We start from the raw sequence: 24552 nt of genomic DNA on the forward strand, positions 1-24552 counted from the left end.
CATATTTATGAGGTTTTAGAGAATTCCACTGAACCGGAAGTCGCCATCTTGGTTTTCAAAATGGCCTTAATCATCGATATCTGACGTCCACTCATCAATCCCGTTCCAAAAATAGCCATATTGATGGGGTTTCAGAGAATTCCACTGAATCGGAAGCGCCATCTTGGTTTTCGAAATGGCCTTAAACATCGATATCTGACGTCCACTCATCAATCCCGTTCCAAAAATACCCATATTTATGGGGTTTCAGAGAATTCCACTGAACCGGAGGTCGCCATCTTGGTTTTCAAAATGGCCTTAATCATCGATATCTGACGTCCACTCATCAATCCCGTTCCAAAAATAGCCATATTGATGGGGTTTCAGAGAATTCCACTGAATCGGAAGCGCCATCTTGGTTTTCGAAATGGCCTTAAACATCGATATCTGACGTCCACTCATCAATCCCGTTCCAAAAATAGCCATATTGATGGGGTTTCAGAGAATTCCACTGAACCGGAAATCGCCATCTTGGTTTTCAAAATGGCCTTAAACATCGATATCTGACGGCCACTCATCAATCCCGTTCCAAAAATACCCATATTTATGGGGTTTCAGAGAATTCCACTGAACCGGAAGTCGCCATCTTGGTTTTCAAAATGGCCTTATACATCGATATCTGACGTCCACTCATCAATCCCGTTCCAAAAATATCCATATTGATGGGGTTTCAGAGAATTCCACTGAACCGGAAGTCGCCATCTTGGTTTCCAAAATGGCCTTAAACATCGATATCTGACGTCCACTCATCAATCCCGTTCCAAAAATACCCATATTTATGGGGTTTCAGAGAATTCCACTGAACCGGAAGTCGCCATCTTGGTTTTCAAAATGGCCTTAAACATCGATATCTGACGGCCACTCATCAATCCCGTTCCAAAAATACCCATATTTATGGGGTTTCAGAGAATTCCACTGAACCGGAAGTCGCCATCTTGGTTTTCAAAATGGCCTTAAACATCGATATCTGACGTCCACTCATCAATCCCGTTCCAAAAATAGCCATATTGATGGGGTTTCAGAGAATTCCACTGAACCGGAAGTCGCCATCTTGGTTTTCAAAATGGCCTTAAACATCGATATCTGACGTCCACTCATCAATCCCGTTCCAAAAATACCCATATTGATGGGGTTTCAGAGAATTCCACTGAACCGGAAGTCGCCATCTTGGTTTTCAAAATGGCCTTAAACATCGATATCTTACGTCCACTCATCAATCCCGTTCCAAAAATACCCATATTTATGGGGTTTCAGAGAATTCCACTGAACCGGAAGTCGCCATCTTGGTTTTCAAAATGGCCTTAAACATCGATATCTGACGTCCACTCATCAATCCCGTTTCAAAAATAGCCATATTGATGGGGTTTCAGAGAATTCCACTGAACTGGAAGCGCCATCTTGGTTTTCGAAATGGCCTTAAACATCGATATCTGACGTCCACTCATCAATCCCGTTCCAAAAATAGCCATATTGATGGGGTTTCAGAGAATTCCACTGAACCGGAAGTCGCCATCTTGGTTTTCAAAATGGCCTTAAACATCAATATCTGACGGCCACTCATCAATCCCGTTCCAAAAATACCCATATTAATGGGGTTTCAGAGACTTCCACTGGGCCGGAAGTCGCCATCTTGGCCTTAAACATCGATATCTGACGTCCACTCATCAATCCCGTTCCAAAAATACCCATATTTATGGGGTTTCAAAGAATTCCACTGAACCGGAAGTCGTCATCTTGGTTTTCAAAATGGCCTTAAACATCGATATCTGACGTCCACTCATCAATCCCGTTCCAAAAATACCCATATTGATGGGGTTTCAGAGAATTCCACTGAACCGGAAGTCGCCATCTTGGTTTTCTAAATGGCCTCAGACATGAACATTTGGCATCTACTCGTTAATGCTGTTCCAAAAGCAATCACTTCCACTTTTCCAAAAATCTTCGAAATTCTTTGCATTCAAAATGGAAAAGCAGAAACCGTGTAAATTTCAAAATCCGTGCATAAAAACTTGGTCAAAAACCGTCTAAGTCTTTTGCCTTCATAAGGATTTTTGCTAAAACCGTGTTAATTGCGAAATCCGCGCAAAAAAAAAATTGATCAAAAATCGTCTAAGTTTTTTGCCTCCAAAAGGACTTAGAACATTTTTGCGAAACCCGTGCAAAAAAAATTGTTGAGAAATCGTCTAAGTCTTTTTCCTTTAAAAGGACTTAGAATATTTTTGAGAAAAACCGTGTTAATTGCGAAAACCGTGCAAAAAAAACCGTGCTAATTGCGAAAACCGTGTAAAAAAGCCGTGTAAAAAAAAACCGTGCAAAAAAAACCGTGTAAAAAAAAACCTTAGTGTATAGATAAATAGACTCGTAATCGTACGTCACTGTGTCGTAACGTAAATGATCATTTAATGACATTCCGATGTGAAAAACTACATTTTAGCTACGCATCCTCCTCCATCGAGTGCCGCATCTCACCCGAAATTTTTATGCGGCATCTCTCCCAATTGTAGAGGAGAGATACCGCACGACGACATTTTCCTCTGAAATTATGGATGTCCTTGCCTTCTAAAAGGTCCCAGCTATTCAACCGATACATGATTTACAAAAAAACGAACGATTAAAAAAAACGAAATTTTAATGCGGTTCTGAAAAAATTTCGGCTCTCCGTGATGCAACTGGACGCACATGATCATTAATAAAATTTTCGTTAGTTAATAAAAAGGATTATTCTACATCTCCAGGGTTGTAATTCTTCGAAACTCACAATATCATATTACCGTATAAAAGTAACCCTATATACGTGGTATAGAGAGTGCGGCATCTCACCCGACGCGGTATCTCTCCCGAAATTACCCTACCGATGAGAACAATTTCACCTTCCCGAGGTTTTATGTTTGAGTTTGCCCCGGGTGTTTTTTCCAAGTTGTTGGAATTAGAAGAATTAAATCCACTGATAACAAAGTATTATAGCAACTATAATATTATTGAATTTTGCAGACATTTAGTTGTCGACATTGTTTAGTCATAGTCTACCATATTAGACATTTAGTTTCTTACCGATGATGCATGTGGTGCAGTTGCATAAATGATAGCCGGGTAAGTACCGTTACCTCCATAAGAATCTACAGTTTCATTGATATTGTATTCCGCTGGTGTTATGACAGATGCTCCATATGGGTGTATCATGAACGATATTGGTAAGCAACAAGTATTTGGCGATGTTACTTGCTCTTCAATGTCGGTGGTATCGGTCGCATAGTAAGGAATGCTGATAGGATATGTATGACCCGGTGCATACGCTGGCAAACAGGGGGAAATCTGTAAGAAGAGAAACATACTATGAACATTCAACTGAATTAAGAGGGCGGGGTTAATTTGGTAAAAAAGACACATTTTTGAAATTGAAAATGTCTTACTCCACTATCTACGGTTAAGTGTCATTCTAACATCTAAACTGTCTCCTATGTAACGAAACTATGTGAGGTTTGCACGCTTATAACTCCGCTATTACTAGATGGATTTTAATCATTCATACACCAACCGATTCAGAAACACGTAACTTATATAGTGGTAATAATTTAATATCTCTGCATTAAAAGTAGTCTTTTGAAAATCGGTAAAATTAAAATGTTCTACATGTAGGGATCCTGGAAAACTGCAGACGTTCGCCCACAATTTTTCTTATCATTATTAATGTTTGTGGCACATATTGAATATGACACAAGCATTAAAGCGGCCAGGCCAACTGTGCAGCGTACAAAATAAAGATGATTCAAAATTATACGGCAATCAAATTATTCATTTAATGAATAATTTAATCGACGGATTATGCGTTGTTCTGATTTACTGAATGGTCGTCTTTATTTTCGTAAAGCTTATATATGCTACATTGTTACCTGTCCAAAGCTAAAGCATGGTACGAAGGCGCGGGTTATTTGTAAATATCAACGGTAGAACATATGCGCTGGTTTTACCCAGGCAGTGAAAGTTATATCATCATGACACTGCTAGCGGCTGCACTGGCGCAGGCAGTTTATTGAAGGTTACATAGTTGTATTGTTTTGGAAGTTGGGTTTTTCTTGGTAATCGCTTTTATGAGGGTTGCTGAGTTATGGTTTATTCATAGTTTCCTTAAGTTGAAGGATGGGTGAGGTACGTTATTGTTTGGGAAAACCAAGATGGGATAACCATTAGCATTTTCCTGTATTGGAAGGATGTGCATTATTATTACATCACAATTATTTTGAACCTTGAATAAGGAAGAAACGTGGACAACCGTACACAACCGTTTCAATTTGATGGGGGTTTGATAAATCGTTGGAGGTGACTTTGCTAAGAGGGTTAATGTCACTCATTTGGTTCCTGAGGTAGGACAGCGGTATTTAGACTTGTCCTGGCTTATGAGCCTAGGCTATAGCACCTTTATTCGCTCTCTGAAATAAAGAAAGAAAGATACAAGAAAATGATAGCCGAGATCTCAGAAGCCATCGATGATGGAGAGTGTGTGCCACTATGGACCCACCTGTGAGTATCTTTCGTGGCACGTTGCTTTCAAAACAAAATAAGTACATACAAGAACAAAATAAATTGGGTTAATCTCACCAAAGGGTATTCCACTGGTACCGTTGTCCGCTTCGTCGTAGACCGAAAAAACAACTCATTTTGCACTGCATTCGAGGACAGTGGAATTTGAACCAATTTATGTATTCATCTTGATTTTGGTATCCGAAATGCTTTGAAAGAAATTCTGTGTGAGCCTTTCCGAGCCCCCGGGAACTCCTTGCTCGCCAATTATTATTGCCCTAGAAAATCGGTAAAATTAAAAAGTTCACGAAAAAGGGAAAATTGCCATTCGTGAGGCAGATTTCCCAGGCAGAGCTGTCAATAGGAAGCACCTTAGTGGCTCAATCAAAGTCATAAATAGAGGCGACGCGTGCACGTTTAAGGCCTCCGTCGGGCTTCTTTTTCTGCTTATCTACAGAATCTACAGGATATCAATATAATACGCATATACGATACTCACATGAATGTATGCGTGCACGCGAATGAAATGAATGATTTCTTCAACCCGCTTTTTCTCACGCTTTTCTCATAAAACTACCCAAGTATAGTATACCAATAGATTCGTAAGCATCCGAGGAAACTAATGGTAGCAAGTAAAACTAGATTTGACAAACTTCGTAATAGCGTTCTTCAATTTTCCCGTCGTACGCATTATATCGTTGCTTGTTCTGCGATGTAGAAAAGCACAGGGTTTGTTCTAAATATAAATCATGTCACACTTGTATTGAGCGAGGGACAATGAAAAATTTCAACATTATGTGAAGTGTGGTGGAAAAAAGTAACCTGAAATATACCAAATGTATTTCTACTGAAGAAAAAAAACATTGGACATCTTATTCCTGAATTATTTACCAAGGAAATAACCAATGACCCTGAGAAGAGGGAGGGTGTAAATGAAATGAAATTTTTGCGTTACATCATTTATAGTTCCTGTTTGTATTTTAGAACTCACAGATAAACCTTCGTTTGTGGAGAAATCTACTAAAAATCTTCGATTGCCGATCTCTTTCCAATTTATTTTTATTTATTTATTTCGTCAATCAAGTGTAGACTACATTATACAAATATTAATTGCTTATGTACTATCCTGTAAACTATTTCTATGTACTATGATGCCGTAAAGAGTTGAAAAACTGCTTTAAACTTGTTCGGGGCATGGTAAGGTCAATACTTTCACAATGCTCGTTATACACAGCCATCATCTGGTTTAGTGGTCCGAATTTAGCATAGTCTGTACGGTGATGACCTATCGCGAACAAATTTCTATTGCGTAATTGACGAGTAGGAGCATATAAATTTAATTTTGACAATAAGTAAGATGAGTCAATACGCTGCATGACGATATCGTTTAGAAACAAGATCATAGCATAGTCCCGACGTTCTTTCAATGTTTGAATATCTATCAACTTACAACGTGCTTCATAAGATGGAAGAGGGAATACTGTCCATCTTAACTTGCGTATTGCATATAATGGAAACTGTTTTTGGATTGACTCAATTCTCACTTCGTGTTTTTTTATGAATGGTGACCAAACAATACTACAATATTCTAAAATAGACCGAACATATGCTACGTAAAGAGTTTTAATTGTGTAAGGATCTTGAAAGTGATATCCGAAGCGTTTTTTAATTGTGTTGTAATGTTCCACAAATTTTAATTTTTTATCTAAGATAACTCCTAAATCTCTTATTTTATCGCATTTCTGAACGGTTTGATTACCTAATGTAATTGACACGGAAGCCGTGATTTGTTTTCTGCTAAAAGTCATGAGATTACATTTTTTAACATTTAATTCCAGTAAACATTTACAACACCATGTATAAAAGATTTGTGTTTCACTGTGAAAAACATTATAGTCATTATTATTTCTAATTTCTAAAAATAGCTTCATATAGTCCGCATATATGAGAATCTTAAGGTTTTTTAAAATAAGAGAGATGTCGTTGACATATAAAATAAAAAGAAGAGGTCCTAAGTGTGAACCTTGAGGAACCCCCGATGTAACTTTAATTATATCAGATTTCATCTCATAGAATTTTACTATTTGCTGACGATCTGTTAAATACGACTTAATCCAATTGAGGAGTCTCATCTCGATTCCCAATTTTTCAAGTTTGAATATTAACATGGGAATGTCCAGCTTATCGAAAGCTTTGCTGAAGTCAGTGTAAAGAGCTTCTATATGATTTCCTTTATCCATGGCATTTAACGAGTAAACAACGAATTCTAAAAGGTTTGTACTAGTTGAACGGCCTTTAAAAAACCCATGTTGTGAAATTGTTATTTTATGTTTGACTTGGTTGAAAATGGTTTTATTTATGATGGATTCGAAAAGTTTGGGAAAGCAAGACAGAATGGCAATTCCACGATAATTGCAAATATCAGATTTTTTACCCGATTTATAAATAGGTATTAAAAAAGATTTTTTCCAATCTTTTGGGAAAATACCAGATTCTAGCGACTTATTGAACAGCCAGAATAAAGGTGACGTAAGCTCAGTTGCTAAATTCTTTATGAAAGCAGGTGGAATTCCATCAGGTCCTGAGGCTTTAGTGGCATCTAGATCATTGAGACCAGACAAGATATCTTGAACATTAATGTGACTGACACCAACATCCCTTGAATAATCAGGAAAATAAGAAAAAGATATTATAAATTTATAAAAAGATGATTAAATTACTCATACTAGCTACAAGAGGCGCCAAAATATTGCACCAGTATAATAAATTATGATAAATGAACGATTTCGTTTCGAAAACTATTAATTATAATTATTTCTTTTGAGCTTTATGACTTTATGCTAGGGATATATGGGGGATAGCTTTATGACTTTATGCTAGGGATATATGCTATAGCAATCAGATTGCTCAAATCAATCGAGTGATTATTTACCACTGGCACATGGGCGGATTTTTCCTAAAATCCTAAAGCGTGTTGCCTATTTTTCATGGGTATGTTTTGCCCAAATTTTTGCAAGGTTTTTCAAAATACCACGATCAAGTAGGACACTCAACAGTTGGCAAACTTTATGGAGCAATGGTGAACTCGGACGGTGGCTACATTCCATTATCTCAAAGGTATCAACGAAGTCTTGGTTCAGGGGGATTGATGTGGGTCGGGATTTCATTCGTGTTATGTCTCGGCTTATGTCCAACCACTACACCTTGGATGCGCATTTGCGGCGTATTGGGCTTGCAGAGAGTAGTCTGTGGCTTGTGACGAGGGCTATCACGACATCGAGCACGTTGTCTGGGTATGGGCCGGGTATTATGACGCCAGGTCTCAGTTAAAAGATTCCCTTCGGGCCCTAGGTAGACCACCCAATGTTCCAGTTCGGGATATGCTGGCAAATCGCGATCTTCCCTTTATGTCCCTTATTTATATTTTCATAAAAACGATAAATATGCCAATTTAGCACCTCTTTTTTATTTCTCGTTTTTAGAAGTTCCCTGTCCTGCCTTGTGGAGCCGATCAGCATTAGAGTGCCATTATGTGACCGCCGTCGCCTTTACCACGCAATTTGAGGTGAGAGCGACCCGATTTCGCAGGTCCGATGAATCCCACTCATCAACCCGGGTCTTGACGTCTGGCACATCGCTGATCTCCCGTTTGCCTGAAAGTGGCAAGTTTCGTCTTCTTACCTGTCAACATATCCGCCTACTCTCTTCGGTCCCTGATATAACTGCTGCAACACCGATGTTAGAAATAATCCACATTTGCATTCTGCATTCTTAGTTTTAGGATAGCTGTATTTTTGCCATAAAAATATTCTTTCCTGCCTAGTATATCCAACTGCATTCCTAGTTTTAAGATAGCTGTTTAATTTCTCATAAAAACTTATTCCCCTTCCAAGGTGTATTCTTAATTTAAAGATAGCTGTAAATTTTTTCGTAAAAAAACTTAAGTTACCCCTTTTGTATATCAAACTCGATTCCTAGTTTTAAGATAGTTGCAAAAAAAATCTAAAAACCTATTGTATCCCACTTTTGTATATAGCATTGCATTTCTAGTTTAAAGATAACTGTAAAAAACCCGCATTTTAAAAAAAAAATATTTCAAATTTGTAACCTTCTAGTTTTAAGATATCCAAAATGTAAAAAATGAATTTGGCACCGCTAAGCTAACGCATTTGTGCCTATCAAATAAACAAACTGAATGAAAAAACCTGTTTTAATCCACCTAGTGGTGCTATTGTGCCATTTGCCAAGATTTTGAGATATTATGTGTCGACACTGAAACATCGCTTGAAACTAGCGGCGGATCAAGGAGGAAGAGGGGTCTGGACCCTGCCGAAAATTTTCTAGTTTTAATTTTAAAGTAGCAACCCCACATTGCATACTCCTACCTAAGCCTATATAGATCAAAAAAATTAGACCGGGATTAGGTTGACGATTTTTAGAGTAATTGCATTTCTATATGAGAAAGGCAAAAACAGTTTTTTAATTTTGTTATTGAAATTTATGTTGTTTCGTTTATTCCCTAAATCTAGAAACTGGTTTCTCAAAAAATGGCACAAAGGGGGAGCGCGGACTGTCAAAGATGCAGCTCGGATTGCGCCAAGGATCATCGACAGTGGATGCAATTCAGACAGTGCATAAGATTGCTGTAGTCACGATAGATGTTAAGAATGCATTTAACTGCGCCAGCTGGGAAGCCATCGCTGCAGCGCTGCACAGAATGAGGGTTTCCGACTATCTACGCCAGATCCTGAAAAACTACTTCTAGAGCAGATGGCTGCTATAAGAGACGAGCGAAGTGCAGAAGTCAATGCGAATCACAACGGGCGTTCCTCAAGGCTCCATTCTTGGTCCAACTCTTTGGAACGGGATGTACGATGGGGTCATAACACTGCGGCTGCCCAGGAAAGTGAAAATCTTGGATTTCGCGGACGACATGTTACTAACGGTATTGAGTGAGACATTTGAAGAAGTGGAGTTGTCGGTGACGGAGGCAATAGACGCGATCGAGAGCTGGATGAACGGGATCAAGCTGCAAATATCTCACCACAAGCTGTTGGTCAGCAAGTGCAAAGTGGTACAGCGGATGCAAATCACCGTTGAGGGCATTGGATAATTCAGATAGACAAACGCTTACTTCTGTAAACTAGTGGAGAAACTCATTGCAAACATTTTACCTGAAGACTTAAACTCTCTAGCTTTTATGCTTTTTGAAATATAGGAGATTATTTGTGAAAGACCCCTTGAAAGCAGTTTTTTCATTATAAGTTTTCTTCTAGAGTTTTTCCACTATATACATATTCTAGAACATTGTTTAGACTGTTAAACTGCATTACTTTGCCAAAGACGGAAACTTGATATCGCTAGTAGGTGTGGAGATATTAACGTTTCTTGATTGAAAATAGCTCTTTTTCCAATACCGATAACTTTTAAACGGGTAAACCGCTCGGTAAATTAAAGTGCAAGAAAAGCACAACAAATGTTGGAAAAATCTGATCTCCCCAAGGCGGCCCTCTATGGAAATACTCGAGTTAAAGTTTGTCTCATTCCGTCATCAACGCTATTTTCAATCAAGAAACGAGAATATCTCCACACATACTAGCGATATCAAGTTTCCGTCTTCGAAAAAGTAATGCAGTTTAACAGTCCAAACAATGTTCTAGAACATGTATTTAATGGAAAAAACTAGAAGAAAACTTATGATTTAAAAACTGCTGTTAAGGGGCCTTTCACAAATAATGCCATATATCTCAAGTCAAGAGTTCAAGCCATCAGGTAAAATGTTTGCAATGAGTGTCTCCACTAGTTTGCTGAAGTAAGTGTTTATCTATCTGAATTATTAAAGAAAATAAATTTCGTAACTCACTACTAGGGGGATTAATCATCAATTCGATAAGACATAAAGGAGGGGAGTTCCGTTCCAAGAAACTTTCTCAAAAACACCACATTACTATAGTCAACAGTTTTGATGCAATCTAAAAACCCCTTTTTGCTCTTTGGGACCACTGTGCACTGTAGCAATTTGGAGTGATAACCGACGACTGGTTGAGTTTCAACAACCACGTCGACTACGCTTGCGAAAATTTGGCGAGGGCAACAAAAGCAATAGCGAGAATCATGCCAAACGTCGGCTGTCCGAGAAGCAGCACGGGAAGTCTGCTATCTACTGTTTCGTCATCGATACTTCGATATGGGGTTTCCTGGGGTGCTGCGCTGCAAACCAAACGGAGCCGTGAAACGCTGAACAGGACATTCCGGCTGATGCCAGTACGAGTCGCGAGTGATTACAGAACAATATAGTCGGAGGTAGTATGCGTTATCGCCGGCATGATCCCGCAAATGCATCACTATTGCTGAGGACTCATCCCAAATGTGACAGCTTGGGTTCATAGGAAGCATGGAGATGTGAACTTCCATTTGATGCAGATTTTGTACGGGCACGGATGCTTCCGGAAGTACTTGCACCGGTTTGGACATGCTTCGTCACTCCTTTGCCCGGAGTGTGTGAACGTGCAAAGACACCGGAACACGTGGTCTAGGTTCGGAGAAGTTTTCGTAGGGTGTGATAGTTGACAGTATCGTCGAAGATATGTGCCACGACGAGCATACCTGGGACGCTGTCGACAGAGTGGTTACGAGTATACTCTCCGAGATGCAGAGGCAGTGGCGAAGGGACCAACAAAGTACACCCTTGGCTAGAAAGTCGCCGTGAAACCACAAATTGGGATTCGAGAGAAATTCCGCCGCCGGGGAACTCTCCGTTGGTGTAGATTAGGTCCCCCGCCGGGGTTCTAGTCATCTGGGCGCCAGTGATATGGACGTCAGACTTAACCGGAATCGCCGGACCGACCTTAACACCCTACCGGATAGCTCGTGAGTAGGGTAGATGCACAGCCGGGGATCAGACCGCGTCGAATAGCTAGCAATGGGTCATTGGGGTGCCAGTGAACCGGAAGCTACGCGCCACCCGGAATCGCTGGATGGACCTTATCACCTACTGGCTGGTCCCTAGAGTAGGCTAGGTCCATCGCCGGGGGCTACATCGAGTAGATCGGAACAAAGCGGGGAGCTAATTGGCTCACGGAAACGAATATCGGCATCGGGAGAAATCTACCGCTCCGTATCGGAAGAACCTGTCTCGCCTAGGAATTCTCCTTCAGAGTAGGGACTGGACCGAGTAGTTTGCGAAAAAGTAGGGAACTTAGCATGTAAGTGGTGCTGAATGGTACGAGAAGAAAGTTTTGGTGCAGAGTGGCACAAGGGAAAGACTGGGTAAATTAGACACTCTGAAGTTTGCCGCCCAGATTATCTTCGTAGGAGAAGGGCACCAAGTTTCGACCCACTGCTAGCTTTCCGACTACCATGCAGAAATTGCCAGTCTGTGTTAATGGTGGAGAACACATCACCGTCGAGGAGTAGTGCTGTAACCCTACTGAAGGAACTAACTGCTAAGTAGTGGAATTAGAGTGGGTGTTATGCTCATAAAAACCCCCTCCCCGAAGTAATGCCGTAAGGTAGTGTCGTAGAGGACTCAGGTTTTGGGCAAGAGTAGTTGTTTTTGGCGATTCGGGTTGCTACACAAACCAGTTCCCTGAGACGTTAGAGTTTTGTATATTTTTTTCTTGCAATCTCATGGCTTTTTTGGAAGTTTTTTGCTAACCTCTAAAAATAAAAACAAAAAAACACCCACAGTCGATTGGTATATGAGACTCGACTAAATAACAAATCTGAATTGAAAATAAGAAAATTTTCTGAACTATACACGAACATAGCTCGTTGAGTTAATACTATCAGCAATAGTCTAGAAATGTCTCACTCATATACATACTAATTTCATAATAAATCCAGTGAAGATAAATTTTCTGTATTGTATTGTTAAGATATTTTTGTCCCTTACATGAGAAACTATCAACGGTCTTCTAGAAATGTTTCGCTCACATACAAATAATTTAAGGTTATATCATTCATGGTTATTCACGATAGATTTAAATTCTTCCACATAATTGTAATTTTCAGTGTTTTGTAGTACTTGCACCGACTTTTTAGTCGTAGAAATTTGGTCGAATCTAAATGCAGTAGTAGTAATACAGTAGTCTAGATAGCCCAAAAAAATAGTAGTTTGCAATATTTTCTAAACTGCTAAGATGTAACGAGTTGGAAATTTCGCTTTCGAGGTCTGGTTATTAGAGTGTTGAAATGATCACTGACATGATCCTATCTCACACCTCTTCGTTTAGAACCGTGCATATGAGCATAAGGTGTAATGTTTCTTCCTTCGAACCTCTTGCTCTCGTGTACATATTTATTACCATTTATTACCGCATTTTTTCCTCCATAACTTTGCCGTAGTCCTTTCTGAGTTTCAAAAGCACTTGATAGTGTTCCCGATACTTGGACGTAACACATCACTCGATCCATTGTCGATTTGATAAAATATGTCGGTTTAGCCGGAAACCCATATTCGTGTATTAGATCCCATAGGTGATCTCAATCGATTGTATTATATGCGGCTTTGAAATCTATAAACAGGTGGCACGTTGTAATTGCAACATTTTTGAAAGACTAGTCGAAATCGAGAATATTTCGTTTGTTATGATGCACGCCCCAGTAAAACCTGCTCTGAATTTCCCATTGTTCTCTATGGGCAGCGGTGCACACTTTGTAGGTGGCATTCAGCAATGTGATTGACTGGTACTTGCAACAATCCAGCTTATCACCTTTGTTATAGACGGGACATGTGTACTACTCCCTCATTATTTTATATGAAGAGTAAACTGAACGAATTTCTATTCGAAAGGTTCAAGCCAGCAATAAGAACGTAGGGAAACGTATAAAGGGCGAACACGAAATTATTGCGACACATTCAACTTTTTTGCCATTGGGTAAAAATCAACCAAATTTTGCACACTTTCTAATTGATGTGTATTGTTTACATGCTGTCAAACTCGAAGTCGTGTTTTTCGATTCAACGAAAATGGAGGTGAACCAACGCGAGTCGAGAGAACAAATTCTTTTCAAACACCTGGAATTTCCTGACCTGTCGCACCGGCAGTTGTAAAAAAGTGGTGAACATTCACCATTCAACCGTCTCCAGAGTGTTGAAGCGGTTCCAGGAGCGGTTGATGTTGGACCACGGCAAAGGAGCTGGAAGAAAACCGGGACCGGAGAACAAAAAGACGGAGGGAAAGGTGAAGCGGATGATTAAAGCAAATCCCAACGTCTCAAGCCGTGATTTGGCCAAAAAGATCGGCATGTCGCAGAGCTACGTCCAGAATGCAAAGAAGAGAGCTGGACATGTATGTAGTCCAGGGTACAGGTACAGAACTTCCCAAACCGCGATGAGCGGCAACAATCGACGGCTAAAACTCGGGCACGGAAGCTCTACGAGAAGATGCTGACAAAATATGGCTGCTGTGTGATGGACGACGAAACGTATATAAAAGCCGATTTTAAGCAAATTCCGGGGTTGGAGTTTTTCACCGGCAAGAGCAAGTTCTATGTGGACGACAAATTTAAGAAGAAGAAAATGTCGAAGTTCGCCTCCAAATATCTCATTTGGCAGGCCATCTGCTCTTGCGGACTGAGGAGTGAGCCTTTCGTGACAAAGGGCACCGTAAATGGCGAGATTTACAAATCTGAGTGCCTCGAGAAGCGCCTTTAGCCGTTCTTGCAGCAGCACGACGAAGCTCCGCTATTTTGGCCAGATTTGGCATCATGCCACTATTCTAAAAGTGTCCTGGAGTGGTATGAGGCCAATTCTGTCCATTTTGTTCCAAAGGACATGAATCCGCCAAACTGTCCGGAGCTGCGCCCGGTGGAGCAGTACTGGGCAATGATGAAGCGGGAACTTCGGAAGAGCAAGAAGACAGTCAAAGACGAGAAGGACATGTTAAGAAAATGAAAAAAAACTGAGAAACTGGTACCGGATGACACTGTAAAGACTTTGATGGAGGGCATCAAGCGAAAATGCTTTTTACACTCAAGGCTCCATCGATTAACGTTTCTTTTGATTTTTGAAGTAAATATATGTATAAAAGTACCCTAAAATTTTGAATTGATTTTAAACATTATAAGAAAATTGGCATGACATTTCCGGTGTCGCAATAATTTCGTGTTCGCCCTTTATCTGCAAAAACAAACACGGACATTTGAAAACTACAGCCATTTTCAAAATCTCTCTCGATTTAGCAAAAGCTTTTACTAGATCGAACAATCGACTAATGATACATATGCATACTATGCTAAATTATGCTTTCCAAAATGTGATTTTGTGTAAAGGTTTGACTGCAGGTTACTGGGCTTTGGAACAGTAATCATGTTGATCTTGCTACCAGTCATACACGATTGTGGTCACAAATGGTTACATGGGGTGAAGATATTCTTGCTCCCAGCGATATTACACTCACTTGTAGTTTTCCTTACAGGACATTCCATGTGAAGATTCCCTCTCGAGAAGTTGTCTGGCTTTATGGAAAGACAACAACAAACGCAAGTGGTTTGTGACACTGACGGTTCTCTGATGGAGGGACGTGCTGGTGCTGGTGTCTACTGTCGTGAAATGAGATTGGAACAATCTCACTCACTAGGTAGATACTGTACTGTATTCCAAGCGGGGTGCAATCGGCCCTTCAACTGAGTTTGTCCGGCAGAGTTATAAACTTCTGCTCCGATAGTCAGGCTGCAATCAAGGTCCTTAGCTCAGACAAATCCCGGTCCAAGCTAGTGATCGCGTGCCGAACCCAAATCGAAGAACTAAGCATTGTCAACACTATCTACCTTGTCTGGGTGCCCGGACATTGCGGTATTACTGGAAATGAATGGGCTGACGAATTGGCCAGGGCAGGTTCAGCGATTAACTTCGTTGGTCCTGAGCCCGCGCTGCCAATTTCGACAAGTTGGATAAAGGAAAAAATACGGTCCTGGGCTTCGTCCGAGCACCGCAATTATTGGAGAAATCTACAAACGTGTCGCCAAACAAAGGCGTTTCTAGAACAACCATGCCCAGTGGTTTCGAAAAATCTCGTACATTTTTCGAAGCTCCACTGCGGCATGCTGACCAGGGCTTTAACCGGCCACTGCAAACTCAATTATCACATGGCAACTATTCAGCGCGCTGAGTCTTTTTCATGTGATCTTTGTGAATCCGACTACGTAACCTCATATCATCTGATATGCAACTGTCCAGCGGTAGCGCAATTGCGATTTCGTGTCTTCAGCCGTCCTTATATAGACGAAACCATGTTTGGTCGACTGAAACTCAGAGACATACTAAAATTTCTTATCCAATGTGGTAAAGAGCTTTAGGCTTATTCGCAGGCAAGTTGAACTACTTGTGAGTTTAACTTACCTGTTGTTTATTTTTGTTTTGTGCTGTTATTTTTCCCACCATTCCAATTCTACTTCCCCACACCTCCTTGTCCTTTCCTTCCGCTCAGGAAATGATGAAAACACACGGCAAGGCACAAATCCCCGAGTATGTACGGGGAACGTGCCATTTGAGCCAATATATTCTGATTCCTATAATTGAATACCCAGTCAGTTTAGGGACTATAATAACATATAAGAAATAATTTAAATAATGCTATCAGTATTTATTCACATACTTTCGTGTATCGCTATGTACAATTTATGACTGGTTATGTTATTGACATATCATAACTGTAACTTTATATATACAAGCTAGCGCAAAAAAAATTCTAATTGAAATATTCAAATCAACAGTCAGACTATAGAAAGCATCAATGGGGAAACACGTGGCTCTGCATAAACAACCATGCGGTAGCATGCGGCTAACCGACATTTGTGATTTCTTACCTGTTTCACCATTGTTCTATATGATCGGGGTAAAGTCAGACCGGACTAAGTAGTAAAATCTCAAAAGATGAGATGATGAAAGGATTGAATCTAAAATTTCTTCTTCAGCTACATGTCATTTGCACCAGATTTGAAAAATATTATCATTAGCAAGAATTATGGAATAAATCCATTGCGAATAATACCGTAAAGAATGTAAAGATTTAATCTTTGTACACGTTTTCCTCTATATCAATGTAATATCGCTTAGTCCGGTCTGACACAAAACCGACATCATACATGCTCGTGCGCTTTGTATTCATTTTCACTGAAGTTAGAATGGACATACGGCATTTGGTAGAAATGCGGCTGCAAATATGGGTATTTCATCAACTTTACTAAAATATGAATAACTCGCAAACGAAGCATCGTAGCTATATAATGTAAGCGAACGAAAATTCTACACAAAATAGGCTACAATCCTATGCAATAATATGGGGTACTGTTCGCCCTTTATCTGCAAAAACAAACACGGACATTTGAAAACTACAGCCATTTTCAAAATCTCTCTCGATTTAGCAAAAGCTTTTACTAGATCGAACAATCGACTAATGATACATATGCATACTATGCTAAATTATGCTTTCCAAAATGTGATTTTGTGTAAAGGTTTGGGAGAAAAATTCTTCATTCAAACATAGAATGAAAAATTTTGCTCCCAAAGATTTACGCAAAATCACCTATAATTCTCACAAGCTGACATCAGCAGCCTGGTAAATATAAACATTTGAATTGTGCGTTTGTTTCCCCGGCAAGCAGTTTATCGTCTGTTTTTGCCTTTCTCAATAGAAAGGTATTGCAATTGCTCTGAAAACCGACTTTTTAACGGAGGCCCGGAGGGCCGAGTGACATATACCATTCGATTCAGTTCGTCGAGTTCGGCAAATGTCTGTGTGTGTATGTATGTGTGTATGTATGTATGTGTGTGTGTATGTGTGTGTGTATGTGACCAAAAATGTCACTCATTTTTCTCAGAGATGGCTGAACCGATTTTGACAAACTTAGTCTCAAATGAAAGGTGCAACGTTCCCATAGGCTGCTATTGAATTTCTAATGGATCCGACTTCCGGTTCCGGAATTACAGGGTGATAAGTACGAACACGCAGAAAATGTCGATTTTAATAAATTCTGCAATTCTGCAATAAAGGTGAAAAATTTTCCAAAATATGACCACAACTGCTTCGATTTGTAGTATTAGGTCACTAACATCCATTCAAAGTCTATTTGGCCACATTGGCCACCATCCTCGGTTCCGGAAGCCCCGGCGGAAGTATCTAAATTCAGAATAACAGTCACATCGGTTTCTCGGAGATGGCTAGACCGATTCGACTAAACTTGGCGCAAATGAAAGGTATTGCGTCCCCGTAAATGGATATTTAATTTCAATCCGATCCGACTTCCGGTTCCGGAGTTACAGGTTGTGGCGTGCGATCACATAGCAAATTGTGATTCAAACCGATACTCCGATGAAAGCAAAAAAGGTAAAAATTTCGCTAAAATGTCTCTCAAACAACTTAAATTTGCTGTTCTAGGTCACCGACGGCCAACCAAACTTTCGTTGACTACATTAACCACCATAGACGGTTCCGGAAGTGCCCGGGAAAGCGGCCATCTTTCAAAATTTACGAACTCACATCAGTTTCCCGGAAATGGTTGGGCCAATTTTCACAAACTTAGTCCCAAATGATAGCTATAATATCCCCATAGATGTCTATAAAATTTCGTATGGATCGCTTATATGGTTCCGGAAATATAGACTAAACCGTCCGGTCACATATGAAATTCCCATATAAGCCGGAACTCAAATTTTTTTTCAAAGGGGGGACCTCATGAAATTTCAGAAATCGAATTCGTATTTTTGATGCCAAACATCTTTAAAATGCATGAAACGTCGAGATTTTATGTTATCTCGAAAAATTTTTTTTTTATAAAAATCGACTTTTTGGGACTTTGCCGATTTCGCACCTTTTGCCTTTCTCAATAGAAAGGTATTGCAATTGCTCTGAAAACCGACTTTTTAACGGAGGCCCGGAGGGCCGAGTGACATATACCATTCGATTCAGTTCGTCGAGTTCGGCAAATGTCTGTGTGTGTATGTATGTGTGTATGTATGTATGTGTGTGTGTATGTATGTGTGTGTGTATGTGACCAAAAATGTCACTCATTTTTCTCAGAGATGGCTGAACCGATTTTGACAAACTTAGTCTCAAATGAAAGGTGCAACGTTCCCATAGGCTGCTATTGAATTTCTAATGGATCCGACTTCCGGTTCCGGAATTACAGGGTGATAAGTACGAACACGCAGAAAATGTCGATTTTAATAAATTCTGCAATTCTGCAATAAAGGTGAAAAATTTTCCAAAATATGACCACAACTGCTTCGATTTGTAGTATTAGGTCACTAACATCCATTCAAAGTCTATTTGGCCACATTGGCCACCATCCTCGGTTCCGGAAGTATCTAAATTCAGAATAACAGTCACATCGGTTTCTCGGAGATGGCTAGACCGATTCGACTAAACTTGGCCTCAAATGAAAGGTATTGCGTCCCCGTAAATGGATATTTAATTTCATTCCGATCCGACTTCCGGTTCCGGAGTTACAGGTTGTGGCGTGCGATCACATAGCAAATTGTGATTCAAACCGATACTCCGATGAAAGCAAAAAAGGTAAAAATTTCGCTATAATGTCTCTCAAACAACTTAAATTTGCTGTTCTAGGTCACCGACGGCAAACCAAACTTTCGTTGACTACATTGACCACCATTGACGGTTCCGGAAGTACCCGGGAAAAGCGGCCATCTTTCAAAATTTACGAACTCGCATCAGTTTCCCGGAAATGGTTAGGCCGATTTTCACAAACTTGGTCCCAAATGATAGCTATAATATCCCCACAGATGCCTATAAAATTTCGTACGGATCGCTTATATGGGTCCGGAAATATGGACTAAATCGTCCGGTCACATATGAAATTCCCATATAAGCCGGAACTCAAATTTTTTCTCAAAGGGGGGACCCCATGAAATTTCAGAAATCGAATTCGTATTTTTGATGCCAAACATCTTTAAAATGCATGAAACGTCGAGATTTTATGTTATCTCGAAAATTTTTTTTTATAAGAATCGACTTTTTGGGACTGCCGATTTTGCACCTTTTTGCCTTTCTCAATAGAAAGGTATTGCAATTGCTCTGAAAACCGACTTTTTAACGGAGGCCCGGAGGGCCGAGTGACATATACCATTCGATTTAGTTCGTCGAGTTCGGCAAATGTCTGTGTGTGTATGTATGTGTGTATGTATGTATGTGTGTGTGTATGTGTGTGTGTATGTGACCAAAAATGTCACTCATTTTTCTCAGAGATGGCTGAACCGATTTTGACAAACTTAGTCTCAAATGAAAGGTGCAACGTTCCCATAGGCTGCTATTGAATTTCTAATGGATCCGACTTCCGGTTCCGGAATTACAGGGTGATAAGTACGAACACGCAGAAAATGTCGATTTTAATAAATTCTGCAATGAATGTATAAAGGTGAAAAATTTTCCAAAATATGACCACAACTGCTTCGATTTGTAGTATTAGGTCACTAACATCCATTCAAAGTCTATTTGGCCACATTGGCCACCATCCTCGGTTCCGGAAGCCCCGGCGGAAGTATCTAAATTCAGAATAACAGTCACATCGGTTTCTCGGAGATGGCTAGACCGATTCGACTAAACTTGGCCTCAAATGAAAGGTATTGCGTCCCCGTAAATGGATATTTAATTTCATCCCGATCCGACTTCCGGTTCCGGAGTTACAGGTTGTGGCGTGCGATCACATAGCAAATTGTGATTCAAACCGATACTCCGATGAAAGCAAAAAAGGTAAAAATTTCGCTATAATATCTCTCAAACAACTTAAATTTGCTGTTCTAGGTCACCGACGGCCAACCAAACTTTCGTTGACTACATTGACCACCATTGACGGTTCCGGAAGTACCCGGGAAAAGCGGCCATCTTTCAAAATTTACGAACTCGCATCAGTTTCCCGGAAATGGTTAGGCCGATTTTCACAAACTTGGTCACAAATGATAGCTATAATATCCCCACAGATGTTTATAAAATTTCGTACGGATCGCTTATATGGGTCCGGAAATATAGACTAAATCGTCCGGTCACATATGAAATTCCCATATAAGCCGGAACTCAAATTTTTTCTCAAAGGGGGGACCCCATGAAATTTCAGAAATCGAATTCGTATTTTTGATGCCAAACATCTTTAAAATGCATGAAACGTCGAGATTCTATGTTATCTCGAAAAATTTTTTTTATAAAAATCGACTTTTTGGGACTTTGCCGATTTTGCACCTTTTTGCCTTTCTCATATAGAAAGGTTATGCAATCACTCTGAAAAACGTCAACTTAATCCCGGCCCGGAGGGCCGGGTGTCATATCCCATTCGACTCAGTTCGTCGAGATCGGAAAAAGTCTGTATGTGTGTGTGTATGTATGTATGTGTGTGTATGTGTGTGTGTATGTGTGTGTGTGTATGTATGTGCGTATGTGTCAAATAATGTCACTCATTTTTCTCAGTGATGGCTGGACCGATTTGCCCAAACTTAGTCTCAAATGAAAGGTGCAACCTTCCCATCCCTGCTATTGAATTTTGGATCGATCGGAATTCTGGTTCCGGAATTACGGGTTTCAGAGTACGGCCACACAGAAATTTCTCATATAAACTATAGGAAAAATTAAAAATAGAATTTTTATTTTTGATGCTAAATGTGTTCAAGGTGCATGAAACGTCGAGATTTGATGCAAACTCTAGAAAAAAATTTGACTACGATTCACTTTTTTGGATTTTGGCACATTTTTGCCTTTCTCATATAGAAAGGTTATGCAATCACTCTGAAAAACGTCAACCTAATCCCGGCCCGGAGGGCCGGGTGTCATATCCCATTCGACTCAGTTCGTCGAGATCGGAAAAAGTCTGTATGTGTGTGTATGTATGTATGTATGTGTATGTGTGTGTATGTGTGTGTGTATGTGTGTGTGTATGTATGTGCGTATGTGTCAAATAATGTCACTCATTTTTCTCAGTGATGGCTGGACCGATTTGCCCAAACTTAGTCTCAAATGAAAGGTGCAACCTTCCCATCGGCTGCTATTGAATTTTGGATCGATCGGAATTCTGGTTCCGGAATTACGGGTTTCAGAGTACGGCCACACAGAAATTTCTCATATAAACTATAGGAAAAATTAAAAATAGAATTTTTATTTTTGATGCTAAATGTGTTCAAGTTGCATAAAACGTCGAGATTTGATGCAAACTCGAAAAAAAAATTTGACTACGATTCACTTTTTTGGATTTTGGCACATTTTTGCCTTTCTCATATAGAAAGGTTATGCAATCACTCTGAAAAACGTCAACCTAATCCCGGCCCGGAGGGCCGGGTGTCATATCCCATTCGACTCAGTTCGTCGAGATCGGAAAAAGTCTGTATGTGTGTGTGTATGTATGTATGTGAGTGTGTATGTGTGTGTGTATGTGTGTGTGTGTATGTGCGTATGTGTCAAATAATGTCACTCATTTTTCTGAGTGATGGCTGAACCGATTTGCCCAAACTTAGTCTCAAATGAAAGGTGCAACCTTCCCATCGGCTGCTGTTGAATTTTGGATCGATCGGAATTCTGGTTCCGGAATTACGGGTTTCAGAGTACGGCCACACAGAAATTTCTCATATAAACTATAGGAAAAATTAAAAATAGAATTTTTATTTTTGATGCTAAATGTGTTCAAGGTGCATGAAACGTCGAGATTTGATGCAAACTCGAAAAATAAATTTGACTACGATTCACTTTTTTGGATTTTGGCACATTTTTGCCTTTCTCATATAGAAAGGTTATGCAATCACTCTGAAAAACGTCAACCTAATTCCGGCCCGGAGGGCCGGGTGTCATATCCCATTCGACTCAGTTCGTCGAGATCGGAAAAAGTCTGTATGTGTGTGTGTATGTATGTATGTGTGTGTATGTGTGTGTATGTGTGTGTGTGTATGTGTGTGTGTATGTGTGTGTGTGTATGTATGTGCGTATGTGTCAAATAATGTCACTCATTTTTCTCAGTGATGGCTGGACCGATTTGCCCAAACTTAGTCTCAAATGAAAGGTGCAACCTTCCCATCGGCTGCTATTGAATTTTGGATCGATCGGAATTCTGGTTCCGGAATTACGGGTTTCAGAGTACGGCCACACAGAAATTTCTCATATAAACTATAGGAAAAATTAAAAATAGAATTTTTATTTTTGATGCTAAATGTGTTCAAGGTGCATGAAACGTCGAGATTTGATGCAAACTCGAAAAAAAAAATTTGACTACGATTCACTTTTTTGGATTTTGGCACATTTTTGCCTTTCTCATATAGAAAGGTTATGCAATCACTCTGAAAAACGTCAACCTAATCCCGGCCCGGAGGGCCGGGTTTCATATCCCATTCGACTCAGTTCGTCGAGATCGGAAAAAGTCTGTATGTGTGTGTATGTATGTATGTGTGTGTATGTGTGTGTATGTGTGTGTATGTGTGTGTATGTGTGTGTATGTGTGTGTATGTGTGTGTGTGTATGTATGTGCGTATGTGTCAAATAATGTCACTCATTTTTCTCAGTGATAGCTGGACCGATTTGCCCAAACTTAGTCTCAAATGAAAGGTGCAACCTTCCCATCGGCTGCTATTGAATTTTGGATCGATCGGAATTCTGGTTCCGGAATTACGGGTTTCAGAGTACGGCCACACAGAAATTTCTCATATAAACTATAGGAAAAATTAAAAATAGAATTTTTATTTTTGATGCTAAATGTGTTCAAGGTGCATGAAACGTCGAGATTTGATGCAAACTCGAAAAAAAAATTTGACTACGATTCACTTTTTTGGATTTTGGCACATTTTTGCCTTTCTCATATAGAAAGGTTATGCAATCACTCTGAAAAACGTCAACCTAATCCCGGCCAAATTTTTTTTTCGACTCGTTTAGGGTTTCTGGATTTTAACAGAGGCGTAGTTGATGGTTTACGGAGAGGGGTTACACCCCCCCCTCTACTGTTCGCGCCCCTCCTTTAAAAATCACCTTAAATCACCCCTCAGACCACCACCCCATCCAGCCCTCATACCCCTCCCTTTCAACCCCGTCATCTTTAAACCACCACTGTATCACAAAGCATACCAATTTAAGCTGGGGAGTCGTTCGTTCATGGGACTTTCGCCCTCTTCACATACCCAGCCCTGCATGACAAAATGAGTTAGCAAGCAGATAACATTGATCTAATGCTGATTAGGCTAATGGAGTATGATATTTTTTTGTTTCAAGTGTTTCACCGTCGACACGTAGCTCATCAAGTTCGTGGCTGGCATGCCATTGTGTATAAGTGCAAAGTGTACTAAGAATGTAATGGACATTTCCACAATTATGTTGAACATAAAAAGCCTCCGTGCCATAGTTTAGAGAAATGAGAAAGGCACAATTGCACCGCTAGGTGGATTAAAACAGGTTTTTCAGTTCAATATTACCGTGGCTGTTTTTTCTTTTTCAAAATTTTAGAACTCGAATAATGATTTATTTTCCTGTATATAGTTGTCATGTGATGTATAATAATAAAATGTAATATATGCATTTAAAAGCTTTTAATGAATATAAACAACGCACACATTCTCGTGATTCATGATTGAGAAAGGCACAATTGCACCGCTAGGTGGATTAAAATAGGTTTTTTCATTAGCTTTTACCTCGCAAGAACTTGCGAAAAGATTCTGACAATGCAGTATAGAAGCTCCACCTCAATGACATCTCTTATAATTGAATACCCAGTCATTTTAGGGACTATAATAACATAATTTAAATAATTCTATCAGTATTTATTCACATACTTTCCTGTATCGCTATGTACAATTTATGACTGTAACTTTATATATACAAGTTAGCGCAAAAAAATTTCTAATTGAAATATTCAGGCCTATCAGCTTAAGTTCTTTTCTTCTGAAAGTTTTGGAACGGATAATCGATCATCACATCAGGAACGTTAGTTTAGTTGAATATCCACTGCACAAAATGCAACATGCATATCAGTGTGGGAAATCAACGATCACTCTGCTTCACGATGTTGTTTACAACA

General features: G+C 39.8%; 1 protein-coding gene across 4 annotated transcripts in view; it reads right to left on the reverse strand.

Annotated features, from left to right (window-relative positions):
- LOC131684352 (protein ovarian tumor locus-like) overlaps positions 1-24552 on the reverse strand; it is a 1641868-nt gene that overhangs the window by 480939 nt on the left and 1136377 nt on the right. For 2 of the 4 annotated variants that reach the window (XR_009304657.1, XM_058967324.1), the window contains exon 7: positions 3144-3351. Coding sequence is in view for 2 of the 4 variants with exons in the window: in XM_058967324.1 (XP_058823307.1) it covers positions 3144-3351 (208 nt within the window). In the remaining 2 variants the exon portion in view is untranslated. Of the gene's footprint in view, positions 1-3090; positions 3352-24552 lie in introns of all 4 variants that reach the window. The other 2 variants (XR_009304646.1, XM_058967240.1) reach the window with 1 other exon arrangement.

Source organism: Topomyia yanbarensis, chromosome 1 (assembly GCF_030247195.1).
Source record: "Topomyia yanbarensis strain Yona2022 chromosome 1, ASM3024719v1, whole genome shotgun sequence".
Lineage (NCBI taxonomy): Eukaryota > Metazoa > Arthropoda > Insecta > Diptera > Culicidae > Topomyia > Topomyia yanbarensis.